An 18,544-nucleotide genomic window follows, 5' to 3' on the forward strand; every position below is an offset into this window, starting at 1 on the left:
ATTTAAATAATCCGAATGTTGGACATAATTGCTATATTCATACTTATTTTCACTAGCTGAATTATCTATACTTGTTTTATCTTCGTAGAAATGAGAAGAATGTCCCACCGTGTTGTAATCGGTAAGTCTGTCTTTTAGATCACTCAATTTATAGACAATATTGTTTAACGCGGTAAAATCCATATCACGGCTTGACAATATAAAATAATATTTGTCATAAGATGGATGCAAACCATTCTCAAAATAGTCTCTGAACTGATCAAAATTAATTTCATCATATATTTCTTGAAACATTGAAAGTAAGCCAAAGTAATAGTGTTTAATATCTTCGTTTGCATCCTGCTTACGTGAGCGCAATTTGGATTTTAGTTTTCTTATTGCTATATCACCGCCAAAATTTAAAATAAAATCTCTTTTCAGATCCGGCCAAGTTTTATGTAAATTATTTTTATTTGTCGCGTATTTTTGAAACCAAAAGACAGATGCGTGTTTCAGATAACACTGCAAATATCGAATTTTATATGCACAATCCCAACCATTTCTATCAGTAATTTTATCGTAGTTAGAAATAAAAGACACTGGGCAATCGTACCTAGGGTCAAATGTAGGGGGTTCAACAAATTTAGGCAGAACTGGAAGTCTTTGAAATTCCATCATGAAAAATTTTTAAAATAAAAAGTTTAGCTTGTTTAAAAATAATTAGTTAGAGAGTTTATGACATTGAAATATATCAAGAAATATTTAAATATAGACAAAGCCATTGGCATTTGAATGAAATTTAAACGTTAGAAAAATAATAAACAAATGTGGATGAGAATGTACTCATATTTCAAAATAAAACATGATGTGTAGGTCAGGGTGAAAACTACAGTCGTCAGCATTTTCCAGCACTTGACTTTATAAATAAATGTACCTAATAAATAATATTCAAATAATATATAGGGTATTAAATTATTATGTGATACTTAATAAAAACTATAAAATAAAATATTCATTCTATAATAGTAAATATAGATTATTTAAATATTTATCAACTTAAATATACTAAAATTTAAAATCATTTCGTATATTTTATGAAAACAAAAATCGGGCGACAAAATTGATATGCAAAAATTTAAATTTGACGAAAATTGCATATTGGATAATATTAATCAAAATAAAGAAACTATGTTAAAAAGCAAAAACTAAATATATTTAAACCAATTCATTAAGTTAAAACTAGGACATTCTTGGCATTCCCAAAATATAAAAAAAAATTAAAATACATGCCTTCATCACATGTTGTGGTGGCGAAAAATATAGAAATAATTAATTAAAAACAAAGTTCTTTAAAAGGTTGTTTTGCAACAGATAAAAACGACATTTCCACCACATGTCTTGATTGTGGGGAAGTATTGAAAAAAAAAAAAATATATTTGAATTAAACAAAATAAAAGAACTTTGCCTCCACTACATGTTGCGGCGGTGTGGGGTATTACCCGTAACTTGCATTAAAAAAGGCTGCTTTGACTAAAAAAGAGACCGGCGCCTCCAACACATGTTGTGGTGTTAAAGAAAGTAATTAAAATTTTGCATTCAAACAGATTGCTTTGATTAAAAAAGAGACCGGCGCCTCCACCATATGTCGTGGTGTTAAAGAAGTAATTAAAATAATTAATTGAAAAAAAATTACAACCCTACCCGGCGCCTCCACCATATGTCGCGACCTAGCTGGGGGTTGTTTGCTAGGGTCGCTATACCAGGTTCTCTCTCTCAATCAAAACAACCATTGAATAAAATACACATTTATTTAACATAAAGTTCACAGTATAATACAATTTTGGGGAATGCCAAGACTTAATGGTTTAGTTAACTAAGTACTTACAGGAACATCTTCAAGTCTGCGCTGTCTTCTGCTAACGGACTGATGACGCGAATTACTAACTGTATAATACGACTCACATCGATGGACTAACTTTTTCCCCTGTCTTCAGCACACCATTTTATATTTTTCCGCTCGTCCCAATTATCGGCGGGTACGTGCTCAAAATCTCCTTTGTTTCTTTCCAGCACCGATATTTAGTACGAGCTAGCCCTGAAATATCACGCTTACATCGACCTGATTTTAATTGTTTAATTAACAATGTTTATTATAAGAACATATTCAGGTTAACGTATACGCGAACGATTCCCTTGAATCTACATCAAATTGGTTTACTAGAATTATATTTTACATGATTTTTCCCAATTTGATGTAAACCCAAGTTGGCCTATATTTAAGTCTTGACAATATATAAGACCTATACTCAGTATGCGAGATACATGCGAGAGCATGTGAAATACCAAAACAACAATAAAATTGAAGTTCTTTTTGCGAGAGGATAAAATTATTATAGGGTAAAGTCGGGAGAGATGGATCACCTTTTTTTATAGTGGTATAAAAAATGTAATTCAACGAATAAAGATACTTTATTTCTTACATGAGTACATATACAGGCTGTTTCAAAAAACATGTGCCATCTTTCGTGGGGAGATTCTTCGCCTAAAAATAAGATTTGTTTTTCATATCAATATAGGTCCTGTTCTGCTTTGTTTCATAGCTACAGTGTATAAAAGTTTTAATATTTTTTCGATTTATTATAATTTTCTTTTATTTTATTATATAAGTACTTTTAGCGTTTTGAATATTTTTTTTTGGGTAAAAGTTACTATAATGCGACATATTTTAATGCTAAAAAAGTGTCGACATATTCACCATAGACGTGCATATGGGTTATCACTGGAATATTTTTCCAAAAAAAAAGCATGTACACCACTGACTTTTTTTACTCTTGTTAGCGAAATAGTGTAAGCAGTTTAATGCCGATTAAAAGTTGTCTCTTGAGATTTTGTCGATTTCAGCCTCCTTGATGAGGTAAACGCAGTTTTATTAATTTGCCTTCATCCAAGTCTAATAGCAACCTTTAAAAATGTTTAATATCATTAACTTGGATAAGTTTTAAATAAGTACTGATTGATTTCTTCTCAAAAAATTTAAAATAGTTCCTATAAACATGGGTATGGAAATGCATAGTTTTAGAGTTACAGGATGTTAAAACTTTTTAAAATTATGTTTTTTACCATTCATATATTAATACCATTATTTTTTATTTTAAATTGCTGTAGGTTAGACTAAAGTAATAATAACTAATAGTAATAATATTTAATAATAAATTAGGTAAAATATATAATTTATTAATTTTATTTTTATTTTAATTTTATTAATTATTGTGATTAATAAAATTGCATTATCTCATCAAGGAGGCCGAGTTCGACAAAATATCTAGAGGTAACTTTTAATTGGCATTAAACGGCCTACACAATTTTGATATCAAAAGAAAAAAGTCAGTGGCGCACATGTTTTTTTTTTTTGAAAAATATTCCAGTGATAACACTTATGCACGTCCCTGATGAATTTATCTCCACTTTTTCAGGATTAAAATATATAGCACTTATAGTAACTTTTACCCTCAAAATTTCATTCGGAACGCTAAAAGTACATGGAAGAAAATTATAATAAATCGAAAAAATATTAAGATTTTAACACCCTGTAGCTAAAAAATGTTGATATGAAAAATAAATTTTATTTTTACGTGAGGAATCTCCCCACGAGAGATGACACACCCTGTATACACAGTACGGTACAGTGGTATAATCTACCCGATTATCATAAAACTGCAGATCATTCTTATGAATTTTGTTAAACATCCTCAAAAAACAAATGATACCAAAAATTCATTTTTATATATCCAAGGCTATTTATAATAGATATCCTAGGAGACAAACAACAACAAAAGTAATAATTCTTTTAATTACACCAATTTACAATTATAACCGATACCACATAACAAAATTCTAGAACACAAATATTAATTTTTCGGTCCAGGCGCCAATTATTGCGAATAAAATGATGACATAATTATTAAAGACAGAATTATTAAAGATGACAACGTCCAAACCTAACACGGCTTGTACAGTTGCGTTTAGAGGAAGGTCAAAGCAAAATCGTCAGTCGTAGCTCAATTTGAACAAATTTAGGACATCTGAGTTGCGCGACAGGAAAACAAAAATGCTATGCCAGTTCTCCTAATTTAATCTGCCACTCTCTTTTTATTATCTTTCTCTATGGTATATACTCCTTCCCCTAGGAGATGCAAGACCTTGTCGTTGGTGGGGAAGCTCCTGGTCAGGTGCTGGGGGGAATCCCCCCTAGCACTTGGCTTGGTCTAAGAAGCATCTCACTCATCATCTTGTCCCTGACTGTAGTGTCGTGGCCAGGGAATTGCACAAAGACATATAACGATACCGGGCGGGGCTACGGACAGCCTCAACCTTGGGGCATCGTGGGTCACCCCATTGTATTTTACCTCTTACTTCTACATGCGGGGCTCTGTAGAAGTGGACCGACTCTCCTTAGCGACTCATGGGAACACTATGAGATCTGGTAATAATAGTAATAAAAACATCACCGGTGAAGCTGTAGGGAAACCCCCTAGCAACACTGGGAACAGTAACAATGAAAGTTCCAAGGGGCCAAACCCAAAGAGAACTACAGGAGAGGTGGCTGACACTTGCGTGAGACCATCCTCCGCAAGTGGCATACAAGTTACCACCTCCTCCAAGGGTCGGGAGCCTACCTCCTACCTCTAAACCTAACAGGCGACACAAGCTACCATTTCGTCTATCCGGCCTGGGTCGTAGCTCCTTGACTGTGAAGGACACGGGTCTTCGTAGGAAGTCCTGGGACTGTATGATGAGTTATAACTCAAGAAAGGGGGACACAATAGGTCTCTAAGGTCGCAGAGATTAACCCCCCTCCCACTTATTCTTATTCTTCTTATGGTATATACTCAACAATTTTACAATATTATATTACGCATTGAATCAAAATTAACGAAGCAATAATTAAAAATAATTTACTTAGCCTTGTTGCCACTTAGAAGCCACTTATCGTAAAGGATAGATTTAATACATTCTTCCATGGCTTGATGTGCGTAATAGTCTTCTTCACATCCTACGGACTAATTTTCTTAATTATTTTCCTTAATGCATTCACTGTCAGATCCCAAAACAATCTGTTTCGCTCTCCGCGAAAGAGTAGCTTATCGTGTTGTTACGTCTTTTGAGTTTTTCATTAATTAAAATTACAGTACAATAAAATTAAGATCACATATGTTCACATTTTATATACTAAAACAACAATGAGATGAGGCAGAAATGACCGGCAAATATTTGTCAATAAAAGTTAAAGAGGAAAACAAAAAATAAAAATACACGACACAAATATAAAATAAGCATAGTGGGCCGTGCAATATTTAACTCATTTCTAAGAAATTATTTTTCCAAAGCTTGAAAAAATCCACCATCACTATTTCTACGAAAGTCTCTAACATCGACCGCTATAGAGTTCACGTCTACATCTAGAACTGCTTAAAGACTCATCGAGTTGACTGATGCTTGTAATTGTAGTATGCGGAACCAACATTTTGGCGGGAACTGCACTTGAATATGCTTCCCATCTATAGATTCGAGGCAGTTGGTAAAATTTCAAAGTTCTCCAAATTTATTTGCAATTCCTTACCATTATTAATCTGTTGACGGATTTTTTTATGAAAATTGGTGACAAAATATCCAAATTAGCCCTACATGTTTCTATTACTATTATTTCTTTAGCTGTAGCTCTGGAAGCGTTCTCCAGTTGCCAGAAACCTGAAAGAAGGAAATTTTTTACATGGTCACGGTAAAGAATGTTACATTTTAATTAAAATTTTAATTAAAAAAAATGTAATAGAGGAAAGTAGCCTATTATTGGATACTTTTTTAATTTGATCAACAAAAAATCCTTATATGAATTGAATGAACGTTGAACGTTTGAATTGAATGAACGTTGTTATGCAGGTCTCGTCTATCGCGCTCAATTTTCTTGAATAAACCTTTTCATTCGAGCAGCTGATACGCCCTGCGGTTTTCTAAAACTTAGCTGAGGATGTCTTTTTAGAAGCCCTTTTTGCCACTTCTTTCCAGCACTTGATTTTCCCACAGAAAAAGGGTGTCAAAAACCGTTCCGAATAGCCAACTGAAATGCTAATCTTCTAATGTCCGATGCTGTTAGACCATAAAACCGTTTCTCCATATCCAAACAATACGTAACTAATAGATTTTCCAATTCATCAGATAACGCAGGCTCTTGTCCTAGTTTTGTAACCGTTAATATGTCTACTGCCTTGCCTGATTTAACGTAATCAACAACGGTACTTCTCGGGACCCTGTAGAATTTGGACGCTTTTAAATATCCCATTTCCTTGCTTTTTACTGCATTTACAGCCAGCCCCATAGCTTTTGCATCCCAGCTTTTACGCTTTTTAAGTTTTATTTGGTTTTGTTGTCCGTTCATCTAGAAAAAACAAAATCCTCAGTATGAGGTCTTATCCTAACTCCCGGTTGCGTAAAAATAAAAGTTCGGACATCATCGAGAAACAGTTTATCTTTGCCTGATAACAGAATAAAGAAAATCACGCAGATATTTTCCGAATGACGTCCGACGAACGTACCACTGGACAAATGGTTCCTAATATCGGATAATCCGTTCTAAATAGAAGAAATACAATTCATACATACTTAAAGAAAATAATTGAAAACAACTCGAATAATATGTTCCTGTCAGATAAACAAATCATTGTTGTGACAATCAATAAATATATTAATTGTTTCCATCGAATCCTCTACATTTTTATGACAGATAATCTATCAATGTGATTAATCGTCCAGTTTAAAGCAGAAATACACAATCAGATTATATAGAAAAATATAGGTTTAAATTACAAACCTAACATTCAATGAAAAAAAGCCTTATATCGATTTACAGCTCCGGTGCTGGTGTTTTGTTTCCTTCAGCAAAATAAGAATATATGTCTCTGTTCCGTTTTAACTTAATTAAAAGTTGGTAAATAATAGATTCAAATAATTAAATTAGTAGAATTAAGTTTACTTCGATTTAAGTTTTTAATGAAGTAGAGAGACTTTTTTAAGTTTTTTTTCTTTGTTCTTCCTAAAATGTTCTTGAATATTTGTATTTAGATATTTTAAATAGTTTTTTTCTTTGTTCTTTGTGTTTTCTTTTGCTCCTGGCGACACGAGGATATACCGGGTGCGTGTCAAAAGTGGCTCACCTCTATAACTTTTTTAATTTTTCGGATAAAAAAACGAGATTTCGTATGTTAGTATATGACATAAATTGGGATTGATTGACATATTCAATTGTTTTTGGTCTCTTCCTGTTCACCACCGGAAATGACTACAACTTTTATTTTTATATGGTACCCTCGGTATATTTTTACTTTATTCTATAGAAAATGATATTTTGAATAGAATGACGTATCATATGTCAACATTTGACATTCTCGCTTAATAAAAAATCGTATTTTAAATTTCAATCTAGAGTGCCATGGCTATGTTAAAAACACTAATTCTTAATCAAGGAGCCTTGGAAAAATAGATTTGATCGTCTAATGTTTTTAGTGTGTTGTCCTGGCTGGTTAAAAAATGCCCAAATTGTATTTTTAACAATATCTCAATTTTTTCAAATGGAACGAGGGTAGCTCATTAGCATATTTGGAAAAAGCATTTTTTTTACGAATAATTTGATACCACACACTTGGTATTTCGAGTCAAGTTTTCGTTACGAACCGCAAGCTATAATTTCAAATAAAGCATATGCGAAAATGTTAAAAGTTGACATATGACATGTCATTCTATTCAGAGTGTTATTTTCTATCGAATAAAGTAAAAAAATACTGAGGGTGCCATTTAAAAATCAGCAATTGAATACGTCAATCAATCCTAATTTATATCATATACTAACACACCAAATCTAGTTTTTTTTAAATAAAAAATAAAAAATTTATATGGGTGAGCCAGTTTTGAGACGCACCCGGTATATCTCCTGAAACTCTAAGACTTTTTTTTCTCTTAGGTAAATTTTTCCTATTAGTAAAGTAGCACAGACAAATTGGTTTCCGTTGGATCAACGCAGTGCTATTTACACAAATCAACTTTTTTATTTTCAAATTCAAATTCAAATTTCTTTATTAGACCTCATTAAATTTTACAGAATATTATTATTAATAAATGTGTATCTAAAGGGATCGCACCGCGATTAAAAAACCGATACAATGACACAAAGTGCCAAAGTGGTGCGACCCCAAAAACAAAATTGAAATAAATTATAAAAATAAACAGAATTAAAAAATTAAAATTAGAAAAAAAAAGTGGAAATATAATTTTATCAGGGATGAGCGGAGAAAAGCAGAGAGGCATAACGAAACAGTGTAAAAACCGGAACAGCAACCAATGACGGGCATATTAGAAGAACAAGAACCTCACAAATCAGTGGACGAAATTATAATTTTTACGAATTTAGTAAATTATTTTTAATTTGTTTTTTATAATCTGTAAAGGATTGAAATTTAAACTTATTAGAAATATTATTCCACAAATGTGGCGCTATGAAACTGAAAGATTTTTGGAAGTTAGCTGCTCGGTGTTGAAGTTAGCTGTTCGGTGTGTGATTTTGTAGTTTTGTGTTTATCTTTATTTTAATATATTATATTATAGTTTTGTGGTCTTTTTCAGAACTTTCTACATACCTAATATTTTTCCCACGAGCAGTGTTGGATTATATTAATTATGGTTGAAATAATTAATTTTCAGTCCTTTCAATTTCAGATATACAGGGTCGCTGATATGTATGGGAACGGTCGATTATTAGGTAAAATATAAGAGGTATCGCAAAAAGTTAAATATAAAAGTTATAGGGTTTTTAAATATCTATTAGCGCGTAATAAGTTTAAGTATATAGGATCGGTCATAAAGTCGTGGCACATCAAAGTTTCATTTTTTTTAATAAACCCTCTGTATTTTATTGCATATTTCGGTTCTTCCTTCAATTCTAAGTAAAAATCGAGATACATACAATGGACCTCAAACCAACTGTTTCCGAGTTATTGACTTTTGAAAATATCATTTAAACAATTCGATTTAATTAATTTAGATGTGTTCATTTTCATTTAACGATGCCATTTGGCGGAAACTGTGAATAATAATAATATTTGACATTAGTTTTCAAGTTAGAACTACGGATGTAAAAAATGAGATTATATCAGGTCTGGAAATTACAAAATTTTCGTGTAACATTTCAAAATCAAAACTTTATATTTCGGATATTGTTGAATTTACGTACATTATGTGAGTAGATAATATATGAGAGACCCTCCTCCTCATTATACTCCTCCTCCTCCTCCTCCTCTCACTAATATAATATACATTTCAAAAATATGTTAATTCCTACTACTTTCATCCCCACTTTATTCAACTAGTCATATATAGCTAGTAAGGTAGGTCTTTAGAAGAAAGTAAAGCGAATCTCTTATTCATCAAGAGTGATGCAATACAATAAGAAAAAAATAACTAATGTTGTTAGAAAGCTGATTCAAAAATATACTGATTTCCATCAAACTGTTTCTCATCGAATAGTTTTAATTAATCAAAAAGATTTATTTTTTCCACTCAAACAAGATTGTCATAGGATAACTGAGTTTTGTGCTGATTTTCTATTACAAAGGATTAATCTTTACGAGTTCATATGTGCATTGGGACATACATATTTTGCAAGTGAACTAACACACATTGTTCCATACCTGAGAGTAACGAAGAATTCAAAAGTTATAATAGAAATTTTAAAGGTTTTCAAGAGATTCCATTTGGACGACGCTAGAGATCAGTTACTGCGAAGATTTAAAAACAAGTTACAACAACCCGGAGAAGTTAGAAGAACAATATCAAGAAAACTTAGACCTCTTCGTCAATATCGTACTCCGAGATATTTAAAAAAATATATTTTGTTTTAAAGTGAAAAATGTCAAATGAGAATATTGAACTTATTAGCGCAGTAATATGTATTCATCAAGAATTTTATGAATCATTTCATGAAACTTATCAAAAACTTAGGCAGATGGAAAAAATATATTATGATATGATTCGTAAATATGAAAAAGGAATGAGTGCGTGTGCACAATATTATGAAAATTATGATACATTAGAATTATTCTCTGTAATGATAGACTTAGGCTTTATAAATCAAATAACATATTTAAATAAATTTGTTATAAATGGGGGAATATCCTACGAACAAGTAACAGACGATGTAAACACTAACATGAATAGTAACTTAGTTAACCAGGATAATTCATCCAATAACTTAGTTGATGTAGAAGTATTAATTTAGTTAAAAATTATATTTTAATAATAAAAGATGTAATAAATATTATATAGATTTTTATTCATTCATAAAAAAATTATCATACAAATACAATACATTTGATAATGCACACATACAAGTTGACTTAGAATGATGGAAGCATTTTGGTGTTCCGATAGGCAAAGCTGGTTGTTCATCCATTTCAATCACAGGTTTTTTGGAATATTTCTTTACAAACGCAGCTTTTTCAACTCCTTTAACATAAACAAATTCCACTTCTACTTCTTCAGTGAGTTTTTCAATTATATTTGAAAAATAATGGTGAGGTGTAAATCCTTCATTCCAGTTGATACAATGATGGTTTTTCATTAGCCATACCGCCTGTCTGTGACATTCTGGTGACAGAAAGTCTAATGGATAGGTTTTTTTTAAACATATAATGTGAGATTCTATGTCCATCAAAGGCTGCAAGTTCTTTAGGTAAAAAGGTGTTTTTCTCATCTTTAAATCCTTGTATATCCACAATCAACCTCATATTTTTAGTTCACTAAACTTTTTAATTAAACTTTTTTGTCTTGAGTAGTTTGCAATTTGTTCTTTCAATTTTTGTATTTTAAAAATAAAATTTTGTATTTCTAGTTGTAGTGTTGAAGACATATCTACTACTACAGACATTATGTTTACTTATTTTATATCAAAACTTAACATTAAGAGAGTGGGGGTAAAAGTTTATAATTGTTTGACAATCTTTGTTAAAGGATTGTAACTAAATAATTTATCATGTAAAATAAGACAATAAGCAGGTGTGTCTTTTTTGATTGTACTGTTTGTTTCAAACTCAATTCTCATTACAACAGAACCCGTTTGAAGCGTTTCCTTTTGGTGAGAACAATCAATATATGCAATTGGTGAAATCTCCTTGAATTTTTCAGGATTAAAAATGGGTTCATTAGAAGTACCATAATAAGAATAACGAAAATTTGCAAACATTTCATATAAAGATGAATATTTGTTCTCTTTGAAATTTAAATATAAGTCATGATAAGGATACCTTTCGGAATTTAAAAATATTCTAATATTTGTTAAATCTACATTGTCAAATTGACTCATATCTTTTTTAACATCTCCTTTTCGATTTTCTTGAAAGGCAATTATTACATGGCGGGGAGCTTCAAGTTTGCTAGTTGTTTTTACAGGCCATGTGTGTCGTGTTGTTTCAGTTAGGGAAGAATATTCAACAAGTTCCCAGCTTCTAAATCCAATTAGTACATCTTTATTTGACTCCAATATTCTAGTGAGAGCTAGTTGTTGTGGTATATCAACTGAAATATGTGGTACTTTCCAATAGATTTTATCGAAAGTAACTTTTGGGGTTTCTACAGTTGTAGATGGCGGTGTCACATCATCCTTAAAGAAAACTCCATCTAAGTCATTATTAGATCTTATAAGAACCAACTCTTGTTTCATATTTATTATAATTTTTCTATAATCTTCAAAGAATCCCATTAGCAGTTTTAATGGTATAGATACGGAGAATTTTCCATTATCATCAACTAAGATTCTATCCTCTTCTTTTCTGTGTGGAAACCAACCTGCATTTTGCAGTTTTAAACTTTCATTTGTGTTACTGGATAGATAACTTTTTAATGTTGATGCTAGTCCGACATTTCTTAAGGCATCAATAGTAATACCATTTAACTCATAACGAATTTCTCTAAATAAGAAAGCTATACCATTGTTCGTAAATCGCAATCTCTTTGTATAATTTCCCTCTGTGTTTGTTAACTTTCCTTCGATATAAAGTAGGCTTTCTGATGGTAGAGTGTAAGCATCAAGTTCTTGGATTGGTATACGTATTTCATCATTATAATCAAATTTTGAAGAAATGTATGGTTGATAGGTATGTAATTCTGAACTAACAATAGAGTTATCAATATATAACTTTTCGTTTACATTTAATATGCTCATTATATTAAGACTTTAAAACCTAGCGATTTTAGAAAATTATGATTTTTTCGTGTTAATCGATTGGTGTTGGATTTGACACTGAATAATTTTTGTGTCAGTTTCTTTTTATAAGTTTTGATTTTTTTAGGAATAATAACTGGAGAATAATTTATATTACCTCTATTATATCTAACAACCATTTTATAAACCGTTTGTTTTTAAATGTAATCTTACTGTAATAGTCTCACCTCTGAAACTGATAAGATCTCCGTCTTGAACAACAATTTTTACTGTAATGTTGTTAATTGCTTTAACGCTGACTGGAAAATATAATATGGGTAAAGGAGATTCAACTATTTTATACCCTGGAGCTACAGCAGGATAAAATTGGTGAATAATATGAACAGGTTTTCCATTACTAAATGAACCAACACAGATATTACAATCAATGCAAATAGCGTTGACTTTACTTATATTAGCAACATTATCTGATTGATCTACTTTATCCGCTTCTATGATTCTACTTTTAAAACCTAGTATTTTTCCTATTGAATCATCTTTTGTAAAATCAATTTGTTTGCTACACATTAAGGTACATTTCAGGGTATTAGTATTAGGTTTTAATAAAAAAGCAACGTTTTCATATTCAAACACAGTTTTAACTTTGTCTTTTATATAGGTTTCTATATCAATTATATCATAAGTTCCATCTGGAATAACAATCACTTTATCACCTATATAAAGTTTATTGTGACCCTTTTCTATATTGGGTATAGTCATAAAAGTTTCAAAATCTGCTAAACCTAAGAAATATTGTTTCTCATCATCCAAATATATAGGTGGATTGAAATCAGCTGATAAAACTGAACTGTTTCCTGATATTGCTATTGTTGTAGACATTGTGTAAATGCTATTTTATTACATGTTGTTAGCTTATATATTATTTTTTAAGAATTTTAGAGAAAGTTGTCCGCAGTTGTATGAATTATTTTTTTGTTTATTTTCATATGTGTAAAATACTTTCACTTCACCATTTGAATTAAAATATTTTGAAAGTTCAAGAGGTGGTTTTAAATTTCCATAACTATCAAAGTATACAACATGATTATCATTTTTAATGTATGAAGTCCAGTGTGTTCCTTTATTTTGCTTCCTGTCTAAATTAACAACACCACACTCTTTTAAAGATATTGTATTTGGAAGTTCATCAAGCATAAATACACCTCTGAAATTAGGAATTTTCATTACCTTTACATACTTAATAATGTCAATATTTGTAAGCGGTCTACGTGGAAAACTTATGTTAATCTTTTGGTCTTTTTTTTTATACCAAGTTTACCACCTTTATACGGTTTTATAAAAAGTCCTTTTCCCTTATACGGTTTAATAAATAATCCCTTTCCCTTAGAAACATCCTCCATTGCAATATTATGTCTATGCATTTCTTCTAACTGCTGTTTAGATGCTTTAGCATCGTTGACTGCTTTGGCAATTCCTGCAGCACCTCCACCTAGTGCACCTAACGCTCCCAATATTGGGAGCAAAAGTGGTAAAAGTCCCCCAATTTTTTCAGGTGTTCGAATTATACGTTTTTTCTTCATGTTAAGCTTTCCACTTTTTTTATCCTTTTTCTTTTTTATACCCATTCCAAGCTTTCGTTTTCCCTTCATTATGGCAGCAACAGTTAATGCAGCTACTTTTTCACCGATTGAAGAATCCTTAGCTTTTACTCTATTCCAAGCCTGATCTCCTAACAGTTTATCAGATGCGTGTCTTTTTAATAAATCTTCAGATTGAGAGTATGCTATATCATGCTGTTTACAAGCAGCATCCAATGGATTTATACCAATATCCCCTCTGGCTATTCTCTTCTCCAATTTTGTACCCGGTCCACAGTAGTTATATCCTGGTATGTGAAATTCGAAGGGAAGGTTGGTAATTAATTTGTTTACTAAACCAAAACCTTTTTTTCGTCTCCTATTTATAGTTTTGTTCTCACTGGAGTGATGTACAATCATTAAAACGTATTTAAATACTAAAAATAAACTATTGCTGCTAGGGTATAAATACTTTTACACACAATGGAATATATTAGTAATTTTAAAAATGAAGATCGAAAAACAAAAATTCTCTTTACCTATTAAGAACCATGATGAAAAAGTTTCACACAAACAATTTAGGAAACATGGTGCTTTGTTTGGTGGTGGTTCGAAAAGAGGATTAATTGTTGGTTGTAGTGGAAGTGGTAAAACTAATGTTATGCTAACATTGCTTGAACATCCTAATGGTATTAGATTCGAAAATGTTTATATATATTCAAAATCATTAGATCAACCGAAATATAAATATTTAAGACAACTTTTAGAACCTATGAAAGAAATTGGTTATTTTGAATATGATAATGATGAAAATGTTATTTCACCTCATAAAATAAAACCAAATTCTGTTATTATCTTCGACGATATTCCTTGTCACAATCAATCAATTATTCGAGATTATTTTACACATGGTAGACATACAAACACAGATTGTTTTTTCATATTTCAGGGCTACTCTTCTATTCTTAAACAACTAATTCGTGAAAATTCAAATTTATTGATTTTGTTTAAACAAGATTCTTCAAGTTTAAAACATATATATAATGATCATTGTATGATAGATATGACATTTGATCAGTTTAAAAATATTTGTGCTAAATGTTGGAGGGAACCCTATGGTTTTCTTGTAATTGATAAAGATTGTCAATTAAATAATGGTAGATATAGAAATAAATTTGACTCCTATATTTATATATAAGACGAGTTTTGTGGTTTTTCCTCATTTAAAAATTATCTAACATGGATAAACGTTTAGCTAAAGAGTTGATAAAGTCAAGACAAGCAGTAAAAGAAAAGTATCATATGCTAAAATCAGCAGCATCTACAACACAAGCAGAGTTAGAACAAACTTACAAACCAATAACACAACCTATACAAGAACTAGTCTCAGCTATTGGAAAATCGGAACATTTACACATAAAAGAAGAACCTGTTGACTTACAAGAAGAATATTTTAAAACTTCAACACCTACAAAAGTTAAAATAACTCCGAAAACTGGCAAAACTCCTATATTACCACCTGAAACTCCATCATTTTTTAACAGATCAACAGAATCTATAAGTCAGATTCCCAATATACAAGAAACAAGTGTTATTGCAGAAACATTTCCTTCACAATTTAACCATTCAGAAAGTAGAAATTTATCAGATATATTAGAAGAGACAAGACAAACTATTCAAACATATGTTGGGAGTTCGGGATATGACGATTGGTTGAATGCTTTCCATGAATTACCAAGAACATATATAGATGAAGGTGTGAGAGATACAAAGTCTAAGTTTGATCATAATTATGGAATAGTCCATGATCTCGAAAGAGATAATTTTTTTTGGGTTTAACACAAAAACCTGTGGAAATAATTGGTAAAAATATTCATGTGGAAGGTATAAAATATCCCGGAACGGTTGGTTTATATGAATTACTTTTTAAAAAAGAACCTGTTGGATACAAAAATGATGATTTAGAAAATTATATGGACATATTAAAAAGAACTAATGCATATCGTAGAAATTTTGATCCCAACGAGCAAGTGCAAGGAAATAGTTCACACAAATATGTAACAATAATTGGACCTTACTTGCAACGAAAGGGTATTACAAAAACTAAAACAATAACACCATTGGAAAGGTTGACTGAAGCTTTTGCTAAACCGAAAGCACCATTTAGAACTAGTAGAACGACGGCTGTCCAGAAAGGGAAAGGTTTAACTTTAAAAATAAATAAATCAAATACAGATTATGTGTATTGGGATAATATAAATGAACTTGTAGATCGACTTCGTCTTTTACTAGCATCTACAGATGCTGGCAATACAGCCCACAACAATGAAATATTATCTATAATTGAGGAATTAAGAGAGGCTAAAGTTATACTATAAATAAGAATTGATAGTTATAAACAAATCAATTGTTGACCAATATCAAACCATGTCTGTTGATAAATTTGGTTGTCATATTTCTAAACGTAACATTGTAAATACAACAACCTTGGAAAACACAATCTTATCAAATGTTGAAAATAAAATTTTATATAGGTTTAAGACAGATGTAAACTATATTGAAAATAAAGTAATTGAACATTTTCAAGGTAATATAGACAACACAAACAAGAGATTAAGTGAAAATGAATCAAACAATAATAATTTTGCAAAGAAAATTAAGTTTTTTGATGAAAAAATTACAAAACATGAAGATAAAATTATACAATTTAATGATAATATAAAAACAATTAATAATTTAAAAACAGAAATAGAACAAATTAAAGATTCCATTAACGATACATCACAAATTGAATCAATCAAAAGAAATCTTCAAAATGACATTAAAACAAAATTTGAAGATTTCACAAACAACGTTTACGAAAGAGTTAATCAAGAAGTAGCTTATTTTAAGAATGTTCATGATAAAATTGACAGAACTGAAAAAATTACAGCGACAGCATTAAATATGCACTTAGTTAACCATAAAAAAGACATAGAAGAACTACAAGATCTAAGACAGCAATTTAATAATACATTAGCTGAAATTACAAAATTAAAATCAGAAAAAAATTTGGAAAGTGAAGATAGAAATAAAAGTAAAGATGAAATTTCTACAATAAAATCCAGTTTAGAGAAGTTCGATTTAAAATTGGATGAACTTTATGTAAGTCTAGAATCATTGAAAGAGCATGTAAAAGAAGAAAATAAAAAAATTAATGCTGATATTGATGAAATTGATAAGACCATGAACACTCAAATTAGAGAAGTGATAATTAAAAATCAAAAAGAAAGAATTAAACATCTAAGAAATGATATTGATAATATTCATCAAACTAAAAGTAAACTTATAAACGATACTCTTAATGATAAAAAATTAGTTGATGTACCTTTAGACAGTAGACAATATATAGAAAATCTTTCACAAATTATATATACTATCTCTAAAATATTGCATGAAGAACTAACAAAAATAGAAACGGAAGTAGAAAATTCTGCAAATAAAAGAAAATATTTTCTATTAACAACAGTTAAAGAATATCTAGATAACCTAGTCAAAGAAATAATTAAAATTAATGAAATTTTGATTGAAACTAATAAGGATGAACAAATACAAAAATTAAAAGAATGGAGAGAGATGTATAAAAGTTTTGTGGACAACTACTCTCAAAACAAAATATCTTTTGGTAAAATTTCAAAAGTATGACAACCATTAAGGAACAAGTAGTTAATGAGTTACATAAACCTGCTAGAAAAAAAATTATGCGAAGAAGGGTAATTGTTATAGGACTAAATGATCTTTTACAAGCAGATCTAGTAGAAATGCAACCATATTCCAAATTTAACAGGAGTTATAGATATATTTTAGTTGTTATAAATGTGTTTTCAAAATATGTTTGGGCAGAACCTGTAAAAACAAAATCTGGTAAGGATGTTGCCACAGCAATGAAAACCATATTAGTTACTTTAAAAACCAACCCACAAAATTTGCAAACGGATAGGGGTACAGAATTTTTCAACCAACATTTCCAAAAACTGATGGAACGATTTAAAATTAATCATTATAGTACTTTTTCCAATTTAAAAGCAAGTGTAGTTGAAAGAGTAAACCGAACATTAAAAACCAAAATGTGGAAAATGTTTAGTTTGCAAGGAAATTATAGTTGGCTTAATATTTTACAAGATATCGTTAAGGATTACAACAACACCAAACATTCAACAATTGGAATGAAACCAAACCAAGTAAATAAACAAAATGAAAAGAAGATTTTTAGATCAATCTTTACTCATGCTAAAACAGTAGATTCAAAACTTGCTAAATTTAAAGTTGGAGATCATGTGCATATAAGCAAGTATCGCGAGGCGTTTTCCAAAGGTTACACTCCAAATTGGTCAAATGAAATATTTAGAATTAAAAAAGTTAAGATGACAAATCCCAGAACATATATAATTGAAGATGAAAGAAATGAGGAAATTCAGGGTGGATTTTATGAACAGGAGTTACAGAAAGCAAAACACTCTGATGTATACCTCGTTGAAAAAATTCTAAGAAGAAAAGGAAACAAAGTTTATGTAAAATGGTTAGGATTAGATAAAAAGTTTAATACATGGATTAATAAAAATGATGTTGTATAGTTGTTTTATGTAACTTAAAATAAAATAAAGCACTAATTAATATAATATAGTTTTATTTAATATTTGGTTAAATACAAGTATTAGCAAATCGTGTTAAATACATTTTAGTTCTG

The 18,544-nt window shown here is 30.3% G+C and overlaps 2 protein-coding genes across 2 annotated transcripts in view; one reads left to right on the plus strand and one right to left on the minus strand.

Moving 5' to 3' along the window:
- The window catches only part of LOC115885527 (peptidyl-prolyl cis-trans isomerase CYP95-like), a 541,467-nt gene that overhangs the window by 33,635 nt on the left and 489,288 nt on the right, over nucleotides 1–18,544 (plus strand). The gene's annotated exons all lie outside the window — the stretch shown is intronic.
- Nucleotides 11,003–12,241, minus strand: LOC115885505. The gene has a single exon (XM_030904452.1). The coding sequence runs from the start codon at nucleotides 12,239–12,241 to the stop codon at nucleotides 11,003–11,005; it is 1,239 nt and encodes a 412-aa protein (XP_030760312.1).

The sequence above is a fragment of the Sitophilus oryzae genome, unplaced genomic scaffold, assembly GCF_002938485.1.
Source record: "Sitophilus oryzae breed Bouriz unplaced genomic scaffold, Soryzae_2.0 scaffold_395_pilon_pilon, whole genome shotgun sequence".
NCBI lineage: Eukaryota > Metazoa > Arthropoda > Insecta > Coleoptera > Curculionidae > Sitophilus > Sitophilus oryzae.

What these genes read in the sequence shown, in the direction of transcription:
- LOC115885505 (XM_030904452.1), bottom strand. Translation starts at nt 12,241, where the DNA reads ATGAGCATATTAAATGTAAACGAAAAGTTATATATTGATAACTCTATT.